At 37.2% G+C, this 16,402-nt stretch overlaps 1 protein-coding gene across 1 annotated transcript in view; it reads right to left on the bottom strand.

Moving 5' to 3' along the window:
* Positions 1–4,011: 4,011 nt before the first annotated feature.
* Positions 4,012–16,402, bottom strand: part of U2surp (U2 snRNP associated SURP domain containing) — a 54,132-nt gene continuing 41,741 nt past the window's right edge. Inside the window, exons 25-28 of the mRNA XM_052187642.1 lie at positions 12,863–12,973; positions 10,755–10,873; positions 9,195–9,371; positions 4,012–8,004 (exon numbers count right to left, since the gene is read on the bottom strand). Of these exons, the coding sequence (XP_052043602.1) occupies positions 7,866–8,004; positions 9,195–9,371; positions 10,755–10,873; positions 12,863–12,973 (546 nt within the window). The 3' untranslated portion in view covers positions 4,012–7,865. The remainder of the gene's footprint in view (positions 8,005–9,194; positions 9,372–10,754; positions 10,874–12,862; positions 12,974–16,402) is intronic.

The following is a 16,402-nucleotide window of genomic DNA, read 5'->3' as shown; positions in this document are numbered from 1 at the left end:
TTCCCTTGCATAAAATGCCAGGCTCTAGTCTTGTACCATCCTCCATTCCTCCCGGTGCCACAGTGCCTCCTGTTTGTCAGTTTGCAGGGTACCGGGTCCCCTTAAGACAAGCTAACTACCAGCCAGTTCAGTCTGGAACTCTCTCCATTCCCTCAGCTACTGAGATCTCAGCTCAGGTGTTGCCACCCTCCTTCTGACCACCCAACTTTTCCCTATCATTCTGTTTTCCATTTTCAAGAACATTCTGCCATCCAAAGCCATCCTGTTCAATTTGCAGCCTGGCCCCTCCCATTGCTGAGATCCTTGACAGTAGATTTCTCTGTGGGAGCCCATCTATGTAAAAGACAATAAAAATCTTGTACAGTTACAAAAATCGCTTTACATACAAATTACCTAAAAAACTCAAAGTCCTGACATCTGACATATAGGTTCGTTTGTGCTTGAGAGTGGTAACTAGTACCCTGGCCCCAGTCTTACCCAGTCTATACCCCTTGCCCTAGTCTTCTTGAATTGGGCGGATGTGTCCAAGGATATACACTAAGCATTAAAGTATACATTAAGTGAAGAGACACATCATTCTAGACAAGAGTGGGTATTGTTTTCAGCTTGTTTGCAACTCTGCAAAGGAAAAAAAAAAAAAACAAAACTAAAAGCTGCAAAGAAATCTGGAGAGGTCAGGGAGTACAGGACAAGTCTTCCATTACCATCCCCGGCCGCCCCCCAAAGGCCACCACAGGTATTATCTTTCATTTCAGTGAAGAAAACCAACAGTCACAGGAGCTTTTGCAAGACTAACAAAGTCCCCCCAACTCCCCAGCAGGTGTTGTGCAAAAACACAATATAAACCCAAAAGGGTACAAGTGTGACATCAGACACCAAATTAGATTAGACTGTAGCTTTCTTCTGATCATCTGGGTTCTTTCAGAAAGTAGAAGGTTCTTAGAAAACTGGCAGTCTGTGTTGCTAAGGACTTAGAACTCCACTGTGGTGTCAGGTGCCAAAACTCACCCAAATTCTTTGCTGAAAAGGATACTGTCGGTATCTGTGCCGTGATTATAAACCACGATATTTTAGAGACTGCTACTGTAGACGGTAAGTCCTGACACTTATGGACAGATGTGATACACAGAGTGGACAGCATAATTCTTAACACCAGACCTTCACCAACTCTCCACAATCGTTAATTCTGGTCTTATCATTTAATATTCACAAAGTAAAGGTTCCACTAGATTTCATTCCAAAATATATGCAAATATTCTGGGAAGCTTTAACAAGTTCTTATGTCAATCATGAGAACAAACAAGTAAAATGATCATTCCCCACTTAACGACTTTCTGTGGCATACCTGCTATTTAAGTCAGCTGAAGCATGCTTTCAGGGCAATCAATTCAGAATTAAACTACTATTTTTAGACACAGATGTAGATGCTTCTTGGGAAATATTTGATGAGTGGTGGCTCTGGCATGTGGCACTTACACAGACAGAACTGGCAGTGTTGGGTATACTGCACACCTTTCTGGAAGAAACAGTCTTAGAATATATTCTGGGCATTCTGTAAAACATAAGCTACACATGTATCTAATTTTGTAACTTACAGGGCTTATATTCATGTTAGCTAAATATTATGGCAATTAGAAAAGATTCCTTATTAATAAAACATTTTCTAGTGTCTAACAACTCACTACATTCCAGGAGAGGCCTGTGAAGATACACCAGCCTTTATTAGAATGTTAGCAAAGCAACCAGATAGAAAACAGTTTCCTGAACCCTTTAATAGACTGGTCAAACCCAGTAGCATACTTCTGTAAAATACACTGAAACAAACAAACAAACAAACAAACAAGTCAACTAATACCACTTCTCATAATGCTTTCTGCAGTGAGGTTTTTATTCGGTGTGGTGTTTCAACTGGATGATGCGCCTTATGATGTTTTTGACCAGGTAGGCTCCTCCAAGCTCACGTTTTACAGCTTTGAGCACTCCACAGGGGCTTCGCCAAAGTCCCAAGGACATTACCACAATGCTGGTTTTTCAATAGAATTTAAAGTATGATTTCCTTTTCAAATTCCATATAGTTACAGATCTATTCTAAAAGTAGTTTTAGGGCACATTTCTTCTTACATAATCTGAAATTAGACTCCAATTTGCAAATACATATAAAATACAAGTGTCATCACACCCACTGGTCCCTTCTTTATTTTCTTAGGGGACTTCATGGTCAATCGTATGAAAAGCAAACACTGTTGCTTAGCTCTGTTAGTGTATGTAGACTTTTTTAAACCTTGAACTTGTACAAATCATCCCATGCTTTGGGATTCCTCACCATTCTTCACCAGGTTCATGCCACATTGTATCTCAGCCACTCACAGTCAGATTTCCTTTTAGAAATCTTGACTAGTGGAATCCCACACAGCTTGACAGAGGTATTTTTACTTTATATTGTTATTATTTTGAGTCAGGGTCTTACCATGTAACTCTGGCTAGTCTGGAACTCACTATGTAGACCAGGCTGGCTTTAAACTTCCCTGCCTCCGCCTCCACTGGGATTAAAGGTGTACACCTTCTTGCTAGACATTAACAAGAATGTTTTCTTCAAAACGGAGAACAAATTGTTATCCTGGGCTAACACATCACCCAGTGGTCAGTTCTGTGTAACACACACACCAACAAACCAGAGTTTAAGAAACATTAACCAAAGGCAATGATTTTTTTTTATTATTAAAAATATTAAATTAAAAATATTTGAGTGCTTTGGAATTTGTTTTTACTTAACTACAGGATATTTCAGTTCCCAGGAACACTGAGGGTTTACTAAGTATAACTAAAGACAGCCCTGTGTCAGTAGTGTGCACGCAGCTGCACCTTCTAGTAACTAAACTTATCATCCTCGGGTTCTAGGTGAGAAGAAATAAAACATCAGGCACACCGGCACGAGTCCACGGCCGAGGCTGGTCCTCTGCCTCCTCCTCCACTGCTGCTGTATGTCACGCAACACCAAGGGTTAAAGTTTTAAAAATGTAAAAGGACACTCTTCATTCTAAAATGATTTGAAGATACTGTGCTTTCTAAGGCAGAGGAAAACAATACTAAAAAACAAAATCAGCAATTTATCTTTCCCTTTTTTGGTAGCAAAATAAGTATCAAAGCAAGAGCAAAGCTTAGCAAGTTCTAAAAAGCCCCATTCCTGTCCACAAGGCAATAAATAAACCAGAAAAGCATCTGAGGACGTTCATTAATATTAATACACTGCAGTTTCAAAACCAGGTAGCCTCTTATGTGTATTTTAGTATCCCAGGCTATGACGTGCTGGTGTGAAATTACATCATACAAACCACTGAAGAGACCACAGAGCACACCAAGTTGTACAAATGGTAAAGAATTTTAATTAAATGATGTTTATATTTCACTTTCTAGATTAGTCAAACAGCAACAAAGTAGCATGAGGCTACAGAGGCAGGGCGGGGCAGGGCGGGACAGGGCAGAGAAGAGAGGGGAACTCGGGTACAGAGTTTCAGTTTTGCAATGATAGAGTTATAGAGGTTGGTTGCACAATGTGAGCATACCTAACACCAGCAAACTGTACAGTTAAAAACACTTAAGATGGTGAATTTTGTCAAGAGCATTTTATCACAACTAAAAATAAACAAAACCTTAAAAAGGAACCAGGAGTTTTTAGTGTGATGGTGCCATGTTCTGTTTAAAAAACAAAACAGATATACTAACGAGCTAGTATTTATATGCTGGAGGTGAGATGGCCTTTGTTGTATGCTGGAGTTTGAAGTTTTCCTCAGTAAAATAAACAGAACAGACTTTCTTAACAAAGAAACTAAGGGTGTGAAATTTCCTAATTAGTAGAAAATCACTTATCATGAAACTATGTGGTCTTACTGCAGAAAACGTAGACAAAGCTCCTTCCATCACCAGCCCAGGAGAAACCGGCTGGAAGCTACATTGCCATCCAGGGTTCCCGTGAGAAAACCGTACACAGAAAATTACATAAGCAGTCTAAACTTACTATAAAAACAATGCATTTTATTTAAGTAATTAAAAGTTAAAAGAAAAACAACAAAGTGACGTCTACAAGCTTTGTTTGCGACTAATCTTTCCATAGAAACTCTTAAGGTGCCAGTCGCATCCAGAAGGCAGCCCACCAGCCTTCCGAGACATCTGTCCCATTGCAGTGCACTTTGACTGAGCCATTTCTACAAATCTGTCTTCTCTGCTATTTCAAATCAGAGACACAACATACAAGGGCCTGAAGTTAAAAGGGGAAAAAAAACATTGACACTCCAAACACAATTACATACAAAAGTGAAGGAGGACATTCTAGCTACAAAAGTATACATATACACATACTCCATTTACATTAGAGCTGCAGGAGGTGGTACTGAATAAACAGAGACATTCCAACAGGTTCACTCTCAACAGCAGCACATTCCCACCTCTTACTAGTCTACCACTGCACGGCCCTAGGATTTGTCTTGTGTATTAGCTAAATCTTAGGAGTTGGCAACAAAAACAGGAGAAATCCAAAATGATAATAAACACTCCCTAAAATCTATTCCAAAACATGCACATGAAAATGTGAAAACCCCAAACATGTTGCTAATGTGAGTTTCATCACAGACCTTTTAAACTTATGCTGTCTTCGCAAATCCCTGCAAACAAGTTTTTGTAAGCTCGGCCACTACAAGTCAGAAGAGGGAAACAAACAAACAAAGGTTTATTTTGAAAATGCAGTACCTCAGAAAAGCGGTAGTTTATTTTTATAAACAACTTTCTCAGCTAAAGAACTCACACAGCTGTGGTCATCAGAATGGGTTAACTCATTTCGGCAACAGGTTTAACTCTCCGTATTTTTAACCATGATAAACTATTGTCGTGATCATGCAAGTTCTTAGAACTTACACCACCATCAAGCCAAGTGCAGAGGGTATTTCTAATAAAGCTACATTTGAGCAGTTTCTTTTAAGGTGTTTTTCAAGTACTCAAGAATATTAAAGAATGGGGAAAAATACACAGGTCAGAAGGAAGTATTCCTTCCACCATTCTTTAACTAGAATTCAATTCTCAGGTTAAGCCCATAGGAATGGTCTGCAATAAAGAAAATTAGGTCAGCATAGAGCAATTTCTCCAAAATTTAGCAAAAAAGCCAAAAATATTGTGAACCAAATAAAAGGATCCTTTGGGATCAGGGCTTTCTGTCTCCCTAGTTCCTTAATCTCGAACTCACTACAATTAGAAACCCCCAGATGCTGACTCACAGAAAAATGTGAATATAATGCCAAAGAAAACGACCTCACAATCCTCTTTAGTCATGGGTCTCTCTTTAGTAAGAAATCAACCCGCATGTCACTTCTGCCTCTGTGAAGATCAGCAAATGGCATGACCTTGGGAGGGAGTCCCTGCGTCAGGAAACGTTGTAGGATGGACAACAGGGCAGCTCATACAATTTGTGGAGTACCACAGCTGTGCGCTACAGAGCCAGAACCATCTTTCCTGTAACTCTCAGATCATTTATGAACACTTTAACTCACAGAAATTATGCTATGTGTTCTTTAGATATGAAAACTAAGCTATTATTTAAAAAAATATGCAGAACAGCCTCCTTCTCGTAAGACCAGTTTCTGATCCCATTAAATTTACAGGGACCCTGTTTTTGAGACAGGATCTCTATTGCCCAAGGTGTTCTCAACTCCTGAGCTTACAGTTTCGTAGCCTCAATGCTGAAATAACAAGTGTGTGCCACTTGAATCCATTGTGAATTTTAACAGCTTATTCTAGATGTTTCCTCATACTGAAAAATGGGAAATAATCTAGTTAATGCTATTTACAATTCAAGAAAACAAAATCCAACATAACATAATATAAACATCAAAGAATTCCAAAACTTATTCTATCAGGTCTAAGTAATTACCCACCTACCCAAAAGGAAGCCAGTTTTATCCATTCCAAAATTAACTATAATAGTTACGATATGGATCGATTGCAGTACAAATAAACATCCAAAAAACCAAGCTAAAGTGTTATAAGATGTTATATAGAGAAAACTAACTATCCTTCATAACTTGCCTGAAAAAAAGAAAAATCACTTTCTGACCAATTATTTCTTTGTCAAGACCCAGAGAATGAGGAATATCACAACAACCAGCAATTCAATACTATTTTTCTTAAAAGAAAGATGATATAAAATGCCATTCTCCCAAACAATGAACACGGGAGAAAAATGTGTTCCTTTTGTAATGGCTGTATTTATATAGATCTTTAAGAATCAGCACCAAATGTTCACATTAATTATTCTGAGCAACTTGAAGGAATTAACATTTCCTAATAAAGTAGGTAAACAAGGACTGAATAATATTTTCATGCTTAGAACCACAATGTAAAGCAATTGTGACTGGCTCATTTCTAAAGCTGCTGTAGATGTGTTGGATAAGGAAAAGACATGCCTTACTGTATAGCTGATATGACTACTCCCCAAATCACAGGTAAAAGACACCTTATTTTGTGATTGAGCAAGATTAAGTAAACAAGGTGAAAAGATTTAAAAAAAAAATAAGTTAAATCCATAAACAATTCATTATTACAGAAAAAACATAAAGTACTACAAAAGTACCTAGATGGAAACCTGAAAGCAAGACTGACAGACACTAGCGTCAGATCAAGTCCACACCACCTTTATTGCATCATATTCTCTGCGGGATTGTAATCAACATTCACAAGTTTTCCTATTTCTTCCCCAGACCACAGCCAAGTTCCTTCCTGTTTATAATAGAATTCAATGCTGGCTTAAGTCAACTTTTTGAGCCTTGAATTTATAAACCATTGGATGTTAAAATTGCCTGAAAACCGTTTAATTTTTTAATTTTTATTTAAAGCTGTACTTCAAACCAAATCCTTTAAAACAAAAAGCTGTTTCAAACAAATTTGTACAAATATCATGATACCAGTGTTTTAAAGATAACCTACAGACAATTATAAAAAGGCAACTATTATACAAAAGAATTCTATGGTAAATTTTTTTATAAAACCTTTTATAAATAAACTTGTTTCATGATAGAAGATAAAAATTAAATTTACCCTACATACGTTAATTGCTCAGAAGATGGGCTGAGTGTTTTGAAGTCATGTTGCTTCTTTGAGAAAGAACTGTTTGAACCAGGCACTGCACTAACAGATACACATCATCCCTCTCACTCGAGCCTTCTGTTCTCCGGGTATGAAACCCTTTTACAGAAATGGGTAAGCAAAACCTACTAAATGGAGTGTTGGGTCCCTTAACTTCTGAAAGTCATTTTAGTAATTATAAAATACCTGCTACTTAAACACGGGAGCCTGTAAAGTACACTCGGGATAAGAAACAGCCATGGTGCCAAATTCACTTAATAGGTCTTTAAGGGACTTGGTGTCACCAACTGGGCAAAAAAACAACATTATAGTTTTCTGTTCAGATTTTATTTGAAATCTAATTCAAATTGTCAAAGCTACAAAAGGGGGGAAGACATCTGTATTATGTGTCTAAGTCACAACATCCTAAAACAAAATACTACTACTGCCAGCAGATCCATTGGACACATTTCTGATGAAATTCATTAGCACAATAAAAATTTCATCTTGAGAAAACAGCCACAACAAAAGTAATTTATACAATATAAAACAATGACAGGTCTACAGATGCAGTTACTCATGAGCTTACACATGCATTCACAAACAAACAAACAACAAACAAAACCCAGGAATGCTCTTTCATTAGAATTTTTTGTTTTTGTGTGTATGGTTTTTTTTTTATTAAAAAAACAAAAAAACCATTCAGGCACAAAACAAACTTGCATTTCCAATAAGTGACAGCATCTTAAAAATATACGTCAGTGTTTGTTTTTCTTTGACTTTTTATGAGACCTGTGTGGAGACCGGGACTGAGATCTGGATTTCTTCCCTGATTTCTTAGGGGACCTAGAGCGAGACCGCCTAGACCTTTTGGGTGTCCTTGAACCAGATGGCGACCTGTAAACAAACAAGAACAATGTTCAAGTAACCAGCTACCAAAACTCCTTACATTCTTAAATGGCTTAAAATGAGCTCTAAGAGGGCATACAAGCCACTACCTAAATAAAACAGCAGACTCAAATTTATTCTTCACTACGTACAAACACATGGATTTCTTTTGCACTTGCTATTCATGAGTAATCAGTACAGTATTTGCTTTAAAGGACAGGTTTCTGAGTCCTTATCCTGCACCAGTGAGAATGTGTTTTTAATAAGCTCCCCAGGTTACTGATACCTCCACCCAAAATCTGAACCTCTAATCCACAAGATAAAGCTCAAAGAACCAATTAAAATATTCACATGACTTGAGAAACAAAGCTGAACTCTCTACAATTTTGAGGGAAAAAACATTTTTTTTCATTCAAGGCCATCATTTAAAACAACATAATTTGTTGTTTTTGAGACAGGGTCTCACTATGCAGCCCTATATAGCCTATGCCTCCCAGGTAATAGGATTAATGGCATCTGCCACTACATCTGGCACCAGGAATTTTGCTAAGTTTTGTTCATGAAAATTTCCCAAACAAACAACAACAACAAAAGCCAAAACCCCACTTACACATCTACATATACATAATGTATTCAAGTGGGAAAAAGAGAAAGTCTATTTCATAAAGACATAGAAAATGATTATGATAATCAAGTATTGGCATAGAAATTCAGGTGCATCTCTGAAGAAAATGTCCTTCTGTAACATCAAATACATTTATGAATTACTTTTGTGGGACTAAAAGGCTTAAATAAATATACTAAAAATGTTAAAGTCCATACTGAAGAGACAATAAATAGTATTCTATTTCCTTACCCAAATACTTACTTCTATAGGAAAGGGGTATTCTTTTCCAGCTTTGACAAAAATCTAAGTCTGTTTATTATACAGAAACAAAGTAAAGAATATACACAGCTCCCCGACCCCCAACAGTGGATATGTGAAAATCCTTGGTCAGTCTTTAACTTGCTACAATTCTTCTTTCTATACTTGAATCATGATAAAAAACTGAGGAACAAGGTAACCCAAAATAAGAGTGCTATTTCTGTTTTTCTCAAATCTTAAAAAAAAAAAAAAAAAAAAGTGCCAAGTACATTATTTTGACTCTTGTGGAATTATCAAGTGGTAACTGAAACAGGTACAACTCACTTACACTTACCTTTTGGCTTTTTTGCTAGCGTCTCTAGGAGAGTCTTTGTGAGAAGATCTGGACCGAGAGCTTTCTTTATGAGACCTTTCTGACCGTTCGGACCGCTCTGATTTGGGTGATGGGGATTTCACTCGCCGACCGCTGCTACTTCGAGATGGGCTGGGGGAGGTACTATGTCGTCTCTTCCTACAAAACAAAGCACATAAACACTCCCTAAGTGACAAAGACCTAGACGCTGCAGTTTTAAACTCTACTACTCCTGTCTCCCAGCTCATGCTGACTTAACTCTCACTAGACAAGCTAGTGTTATTTTCCAACAACGTTGCTTGTCCTTTATTGAATGAATAAGTAAGTCTTTAGATAGCTTGCCCCAAAACAAATGAATTCAACTAAACTCATTTTTTTTTTGCTGTAAGAGATTACTAGGAAGATGAAATGAGCCTGACCTTTCTGGGTTAGAAAACAATGAAGATTTATTTTTTTCAATGCTAATTTCTTAATGTGGTTCTTTTACTAAAGTTAAACGATAAATTCAAAGAACAGGGCACTGTACTGGCTAATAATTAACTAGTTGGAGGTGAAGTGAAAGGGAAAAACTAAAGAAACAGAAGCATTTTAGTAGGTGGAGCACGTGGGAGAAAGGTACATAGGGATTACACAGTTTTTGTAACTTTTCTATAAAACTAAATTATATACATAACCAAATTCTATACATAATCAAGATATAAAAAAACAATCATTATAATTTTATTATTTATAAGTATAAATAGAGTGATTAAGCCAGGTTTCTCATTTGCAACCACTTTTTTAATGTGGAAAATTTTGATTCTGTTTACTAAAGCAAATGGTTCACTACATTAGGGACTTAACTATAAAAGTGAGACCCATGATTCAGTAAGGGACTCAACAAGTAAGATTGTGAGAACTTCCACACCGTCAGCACCACCGCAAGCACCAGCACCACCAGCACCAGCACCACCAGCACCACCACCAGCATCATCAAACTCTTTCTGAATTTGATCCTCTGGACCCTACATGGCAGAAGGAAAGAACCACCCCTCACAAGTGTCTTCTGACTGCACAGGAGGACAGTGGCAGGTATATACTACCCTTCCTCCCCTCAACTAAACAAATTATAAGAAAGTTAAAAAATTCAAAATAGAAAAGCTGAAATAATATAAGCAAGTTGTGGTCTCTTCTATACATAATCTCCTTTCCAAACAGAATGCACGGTGCCTTTCTGTTCACAGAACAGCGGCAGCGGCAGGAGATCTAACAAGCTGTTACTTAAGCCGGGAAGCTGATACCCAGCAGTGTAACTGAATCCCTGCAGTGAATTAAGGCTAAGGATACCATATGAACCAAGAAAAGAGGTGATGTCCTAATTACTTAAGCCAAGTGGCTACTAACAGCCCTGAGCCTCAGCTAACTCTGCCTCTACAGGCAGAAGCCAAACATGGTTATTGTGAAAACTATATCTGGTTCATTGTTATTGATAATGGAAATACTTTAAAATCAAACAGCATTCCAAATCTTAAAATAAAGCAGATTAACTCTCATATGCCATACCTTTCTTTTCTTGTTGGAGTACATTCATCCTTTTCCTTCTTGTCTTTGGATCGAGATTCCAATTTTTCTTTATCTTTTTTGTCTCTTTCTCGTTCTCTTTCTAATTCTTTCTCCTTCTCCTGTTTTGTTTTTTAAAAGAAAATATTTAGTTGCTTAAAAAATATCATTCTAGGCTTTCCCATATATTTAACCATATTTTTTCTTTTAGGAATTTTTAAAATACTAATTAAAGGATGATCTCATTTTCAAAAAAATCTCTCCCCTTTCAGGAAACTAGTCATTTTTTATCAACTAAATCATCATTATCATCATCATCATTATCCTTGCATAGCAGCTAAATATTTACTGTTTATCATAGTCCAAATAATATGGTAACAATTTCCCATATACCAAATCATCACGTGATCCTTTACAACACTATTACTCTCAATCTAGACGTGGAACACTAGACTCAGAAAGGTTAAGGACAAAACCCAGAGTCACACCAGACAGTCAAAGACTCAGTCAAAAAGCTCCTGCCCTTTCATTCCTACCACATCAAAATGGGAGGGAGGGGGGAAAACGGAGGGAGGAAATGAAAGAGGAAGATGGGAAGAGCAGGGAAGAAGAAACAAAACACAACAGAAAAAGCGAACATAATGGCATTCTCATCAAAGACTGAAGAAAAGAAAGTCTGCCAATAGATAACAGGCTCATTTAATAAATGAGTTCTTACCAAAGATTTTAAAAGTAATTATTAAAATAAATTTGATCCTAACTTATAAACTGATTACATGACATAATTATATAAACCAGAAAAATAACTGCTTATAGTCCTCCTAACTGTCACTTCCAAAAAAAATTCTAATTTCTATTAATGACAGAATAATTAACGTAGTGCCTAAAGATACTGAACCAACTTAGTTCTTTAATAAAAAAAAAATGGAATTTATGACTGGTATGCATCATAAATGTTGATTTAAGTGCTTCTCATTTTTAAAAACTGGGGGGAAAAATCTTATTACTAAACACTGGCAAAGTTTTTCCAGAGCCTGTTGTAAAGAACCTACGGTGTTTTCTGGATTATAGACAATCCTTTAATATTAATATGCTGTTCAACCGCACCATAGCAACAAGAAAACCACACAGATAATACCGAGGTGAAGAGGCATAGCTGTGTTCTAGTAAATTTATTTACAAAGACCATAGTTAGCTGCAGCATATGCCTTCTAAAAACACAATCTTGTCTCCAATTAACAGTCATGGCATACAGGTGACTAAACTTGTAACTGACACTATCTATCCCTTTTTAGTTTGTTGCCACTGAGATGCAGGGAACACCTCAATCTGTAATCTTCCATGCAGACTAATACCTGAGACCATGACTAAAGAGACCCAAGGGTGCAAACAACTAGCACCATATAATAAACCTCATTTTTCTTTTTTTCAAATACATTGAAGAATATAAATCTCAAGAGGTTCTAAAGAGACCAACTTCCCTTAATGATGTGTAGTATACATTTTCCTGAATGATAAAAATTATTTCCTTGAGTGCACATTTTATAGAAACTACCCTACAGTTAAACTATTTTAAAGTGACTTATTTATTCTGACTTAACACACAGAGCAAACTTACTAACACTAGCTCTGATCTACCAGAGAAAACCCTTGTGGTGCACAGCAGAGAACAGCATGGGCTCCTGTGGTGTGCACAGCTCAGCAGTTCCAACAGAAGTCCTGGCATTTCAACAGGCACCACAGGGGCCCTTGTTGTGGCACTCTGGACATTCACTGTACTGAAACCCAGAACTCCCCGACTGCTAAGTGTTCTACCTCTTCCTATGCCTTCTCGGAGATGAACTACCCAGCAGCAGTACTTCCTAAACCTCAGCGCCACCTTCACCTGAATGACTTCCTAGAATGGTTTCTTACTACCATGAATGTAATGTCTTCCCATAGGATTTTCAGATTCTGAAAGTATATTAACAACATTGTCTTATCTATGGGTAATATCCAGAATAAAGTATCTGTTTACGAATCAAAGGATATCATCTGGAATGCTATTATCCTATTAGTATATCAAATAAGTATCTTGGCAATGCACACTCCTGAATAAAGGTATTCCTTACCCGCTGCAGCAATTTATCTCTGTAGTGCTCTACTTGTTCCTGGAAGCTTTGACCTGGTTTTTTAGGTCTCTTTCCAGATTCCAACTCATCTTGAAACTTCATAACTTTTAGCTGTGAAATAAGACATTGCAAATAAAAATTTTCTGTCACAATTTTTCTAGTATTGCTTTTCTCTTATAGCAAAGCACTGATTAGGACTAGGTCAAAATATGATCTCAATATAAAGTCTGCCAGACAAGCCCACCACATAAAATTCATCACCATCAATCACCAGCAGCACACATGTTCTCAGACAGCAGGAGAATACTAAAACCATAGACTGTTTCACAACCTTAAGAACATACATGTTCACCTAACAATGAATGTATTATCTAGTTAAGAATTAGAAGAAAAAGGTAAGTACAGGCAAGCATATTTAGAGCAAGATTTAAGAGTCAGTAAGACATAACCAGAAAATAGGGTAAAAGCAACAATAAAAACGATGGTGTTTATAGTTACAGCTCCTTAGAACAAAATACACAGATATACTGTGAAGGCTCAATTTACAGCACAGAGTAACCACTGACTAACAAAACACAAAGGGCTAAACCATATTCAGAACGTACCTTCAAAACAGTAGGAGTAAATACTGACGCTATGGGATTTTGTTTTGTCTTGCCTTTTTTTGACTTGCTTTGATTTTTTGAGACTGAATTTCTCTTTGTGATAGTACCCTAGCTGCTCTGGAACTTGCTCTGTAGACCAGGCTAGCCTCAAACTCATAGCGATCCTCCTGCCTCTATCTCCCAATACTGACTTTAAACAGATCAGAATTTTTTATTCTATTTCTCAAAATGAATTACTTAGAATATATATATTCATCCTAAGATTTCTGGTTAGCCATACACAAAGCTCAGATTCGCACACACTTAAAATGAATAATAATCTAAAAGTCTGTACCCACATCCCGCTACCCCCTAAAACATAATAACCCAACTCTGCAAAAATCAGTAACAGAGAAAGAAAATATAAGAAAGGGAAATTTTCATAGTTTACGCTAGAGATTTAAATATTTTGATCACCTTCTATTCCTGGAGACAATGTCTTGCAATGTATTCCAGACTGACCTCAAACTTTGAAACCCTCCTGAGTGCTAGGTCAGGTATGCATCACCATGCCCGACTAAAATTTGTTGTACAATTCTGTGAAGACCACTACAAGAGCTAACTGTGGGCCAGTGAAATGGCTCAGTAGATAAAGGTGCCTGTGCTAAGCCTGATGGCCTGTTTGATCTCAAGGACCCCTATGGCTAAGAAACAACAAGTTGTTTTGACTTTCCATTTGACTGCTGTGATATGCATGTGACACATATACAAATAATATATAAAATAAATTTTATGTATTATTCATATATATCATAATTTCATGATATATATCATAAATTCATGATATATCCTAAAGTAAGACAACTAGGGTTGGAAAGATGGCTCAGAAGATAAAATCTTTGTCATATAAGCCTGACAACCTGAGTTCAACCCTAGATACCATGTTTTAAAAAACTGCACATGGTGAGCCAGTGACCTGTGTCTGTACTGCTGCACTCTTAGCACTCTATCCTGGAGTACACAGTATGGAATCCTTGGAAATAACCAGCCCCTGCCTCCCAAGGTGCGAGAGACCTGACCCCTAAGAGGGGTCCTCTAGCTTCCACACAGGCGCCTGCTTTGTCCTCTCTCACTATGACCCTGCACACACACATACAAAGACACTACAAAATTATTAAAATAAAACTGCCTCTGTCCAACGGAGTTTAGATGTTCAAGAAATGTAATAGGTGACAGTCCTCTTCAGTCAAGGGAGGAAAGTGGCAGGGAGAGGGAAGGACATGGTCATTCCACATTGACTCAGCCATGCTGTTCTTAGGAGATGGGGAGAAGACCTCTGCCAGCTAACACCCCACTCTACTTTATCTGAATTGATAAACTGCTTAAATAGACTATCTGCTACTAAAGAATTCAGGAAATGAAGCCTGAGCATTAGAGAAATGTTATAATCCTCTCCTGCCCTACAAATCAATGGAGTATTTTCATGGTGTTTGAACTCAGGATTGTATCTTGTATGTTCTCTGATTGTTGTTCGTTTTCTGCCTAACTCATTTACAGAGCAGAGTTCTATAAACCAGAGACTTAAGGTTCTCTTCATCTTTTCCTTCAAAAGCCTTAAAACTAGTCTTCACACTTGTCATGTTTAAATGAATTTAAAGTGAATACACCTTAAAAGATAGTTCAATGCTGAAGTTGGGGGGAAAGGCCGGACCACCGTATGAAACCAAAACCAAGTAAACAGCAAACTCAATGTTAGGAGACAATTTTCTTCTAATTGTGTATGTGTGTAGGCTTGAGGTCAACCTCACTGTTCTTAGGATGGCCAGCAACCTGGGCTTTTGAGACAGTCTCCCACTGGGACCTGGGGCTCAGCAATCAGGACAGACTGGCTGGTCACTTCTATTTCATGCTGCCTCGCCAGGTGCACAGTACCAAGCCCAAGTATCATATGGGTCCTAGGAATCTAGCTCAGGTCTTTAAATCACATGGCAAGCACTTTACAGACCTCACTCTCTCCCAAGCCTTCCACTTGGCTCCTAGCTGCCTGCTCCCCCATCCTTTGGCAAAACGAGGAGCAGCAGCACAGGAAAAGATAGCGCTGACATAGGTGCCACTCTGGGTGACATCTAGTCAGCACAATACATGGCTATAGATTTCCAAGTATTCTTGTAGAGAATATTACAAATCCCGAAGTTTTTATTAATCACAGGTTTAAGATATGTTTAACTGTTAGGTATTTTTATTAGGATGAATTGGGGAAAGGAATAGCTTTTGAGAAGAAAAACTATAGTATAAACTATAGTATATAATAAAACTACCTAGAGAAACTAATTTAGAACTGTATTCTTTACTTAAAGGTTCTCTAATAAATCACTGGATTTTAAAACAAAAACTAATAAGGAGACAGGGAAGCAAGGTAAGAAAGCATGAAAAAAGTTTATGAGCACTGAGTTCTAATTCAAATCAGCTACCAGCAGTGAAACTTTGTTCCATGACTTAAATGTCTCAGAGTAACAATACAAATTAATTTTGGTAACACCAAGATGATAATAAAAGCTGCATTTTAAACTTAGAATTTGGTTATCTTTCCAACAATGAGATAGGTACTATAAGAGCTGAGGAAATTAAGGAGCAGATTATAAAAGATCATATACAGTACACATATAAGGCATGTGTGTGCACACACAAAATATATATATACCACACACACACATATAAATATATAAAATAGAATTTGAAAATGATAAAGCTCATAAACTCAGGTAACAACTAAAAGCTATGTGGTTTTCCTTTCTTTACATTAATAAGGAAACATTTTAAAAATTAGGCAGTCTATTTTATCATTTTTTAATCATTTATTTGTGTGTGTGTGCACATGTACATGCATCTGCCACAAATATATGCCACAGGAATTCACGTGGAGGTCAAACTGGGTTCTGTCTGTCTGCTATGTGTG

This window comes from Apodemus sylvaticus, chromosome 7 (assembly GCF_947179515.1).
Source record: "Apodemus sylvaticus chromosome 7, mApoSyl1.1, whole genome shotgun sequence".
Taxonomy (NCBI): Eukaryota; Metazoa; Chordata; class Mammalia; order Rodentia; family Muridae; genus Apodemus; species Apodemus sylvaticus.
This window is presented reverse-complemented; position numbering and strand designations above follow the sequence as displayed.